At 42.5% G+C, this 2,248-nt stretch overlaps 1 protein-coding gene across 1 annotated transcript in view; it reads right to left on the bottom strand.

Moving 5' to 3' along the window:
• The window catches only part of fuca2 (alpha-L-fucosidase 2), a gene marked incomplete at both ends in the record, with an annotated part of 7,845 nt that continues 5,597 nt past the window's right edge, over positions 1 to 2,248 (bottom strand). Inside the window, 2 exon segments of the mRNA XM_014028217.1 lie at positions 1 to 77; positions 1,415 to 1,523. Coding sequence (XP_013883671.1) covers positions 1 to 77; positions 1,415 to 1,523 — 186 coding nt within the window.

Below are 2,248 nucleotides of genomic sequence, written 5' to 3'. Positions count from 1 at the left end.
AGCTGAGGCAGGAGGATCTTCAGCCCACTAGGCTGTGCTGGCTCCCACTGCAGKGGGCCGTGACCCACCAGCTCCACCTTTATCAGGACAAAGACACACTCAGCATGGGGACTGTCCTGGAAAATAWTTATACCTTTCTGCTGATTAAGTTCAAACTGTCTTGACATCCTATTTGTATCTTTTTGATAACGATTTGTCATCATCTGTCCTCATGATTCTGAGGCATCACTGTCTTTTCTGTGTCCTTCTCCATACAAAGTTACTGTGAAACTTGTTGTTTCCTCATTGGTTKAACACTGCTCCGCCTCTTATGTAAACTGACTTCCTGAAACGTTGTTGTTCAGTTGTGACATGGTCAGATCCTGGCTCAGACCTATTCACGTTGTGACTATTTATGCATCTTAATAAATCACACGATGACCACTCTGTGAAGTGCATCTTCTTTTTTATTCACGTGTTTCTGTCTTTTAATAAGTATTTCCACAACAGGGACAGAGAGTAAAGTTCAGCTGAACATCTTCTTCTTCTTCTTCTTCTTTCAGTTGTTCCCTCTCCAGGGACCACAGCGAGTCATCCTGCTCTGTACTGTGTCCTCTGTCCTCCATGTCCTCTCTAACTGCGTCCATTTTTCCTGGCAGCTGCATGTCTGACTTCCTTCTATGAATATCTTCAGTGTCCCTCCTCTGGACATGTCCAGACCTTCTCAGTCTGGTCTCTACAGTGGTTCAGCCTTTGCTACACCTCTGATGATCTCATTCATTTTGTCCCTCCCTGTCCCTGTCTTCTCTTCTTCACCACTCTCTGTTTTCATGGACAGTGGACCCTGAGTCTGTGAAGTCCTGCAGCTTTAAGACCTCTGCTCCTTGTAGCGTCACTGTTCCACCTGATCCCCTTTCATTCACCTGTGCACTGTTCTCACTGTAGTTCATCTACAAACATCAGAGTCCTGGAGGATTCCTGTGTGACCTCATCTGTTGGTCTGTCCATCACCAGAGCAAACAATAAAGGCTCCACCCTGATCTGATCCTTGGTGCAGTCCACAAAGACACAATGAAGGGGTTTTTACCCTCCCTGTACTTCATCTACATCCTCAAATCAAACAGTCAATTATAGAATAATAAATTATTTTCAATAAAATGTGGCTAAAGAAACAGTAAGATCAACTTAGTCTTATTAATATAAACTAAAATACTGAGTCCATACTGGCATCATCTGAGCCTGGAAAGAAATGGTTTTCATCCTCTACCACCTCACTAAAAGTGGTTTCCATCATTTTGAAGACTGTACAGGAAGCCTTATGACCTTCATACATAACATGATGCAGATTATAAAACAACATACCAAGATTTCATGCATATTAGAATCATTAAAGCTGGCCCTACAGGATGTGAAGTAAGTCTGGGTCTGGTCTTACCTGGGTGACATTCTTTGTAACCACTGGTTCACTCAGAGYCACTGACCCCTGATCAGGCCAGTCCAGTAAGACAGCAAAGATGCTCTTATCCTGAGGTCTGGAGGTGTACCTGTGGAACATCAGTCTGCTTCAGYTTATTTAGATCCTACAGAAAACAGTTAATCCAAAACCACTCTGTYCTGTTGTCTYGCCTTCTTACTTTGTTGGGATCCATGGCACAACTTTGAAGTGGTTCACGTCTTATTTATCTGACAGAACCTTCTCTATCCTGCTCAATGGCTGCTCCTCCTCTACAGCCCCTCTTCTGTGTGGGGTGCCCCAAGGTTCCATTTTGGGCCCTCTGCTCTTCTCCTTATAYATGTTGTTACTTGRATATATTATAAGCCGCCATAATGTCAAATTTMATTTTTATGCAGATGATTTGCTAATTTATCTACCATTAAGGCCAGGATCTAGTAATCCATTGCTTTCTCTCTTCGACTGCRTCTCTGAAATCAAACATTGGCTAAACAAGAACTTCCTGTTTTTAAACRACAGTAAMACAGAATGGATTTTATTTGGTGACAAAGCTGCAACTGGCCTAGGAAGTTTGAATATTAACTTCAGTGACTGTGTGAAAAACCTTTGATAAGGSTTTACACTTTGACAAACATATTGCTTCTGTTGTCCGGTCTGGATTTGATCATTTACGTCTTTTAAAAAAGGTCAAACTCTTTTTAAACCGTTGTGATGTGGAGAAGGCTGTTCATGCTTTTATCACTTCAAGACTTGATTCTCGTAACGCTCTGTATGTTGGTGCACCTCAGTCATCACTGGGTCGCCTCCAGCTTGTTC

Source organism: Austrofundulus limnaeus, unplaced genomic scaffold (genome assembly GCF_001266775.1).
Source record: "Austrofundulus limnaeus strain Quisiro unplaced genomic scaffold, Austrofundulus_limnaeus-1.0 Scaffold728, whole genome shotgun sequence".
Classification (NCBI taxonomy): Eukaryota; Metazoa; Chordata; class Actinopteri; order Cyprinodontiformes; family Rivulidae; genus Austrofundulus; species Austrofundulus limnaeus.
Note: the sequence above shows the minus strand (reverse complement) of the source record. Positions and strands in the feature narration are given on the sequence as shown.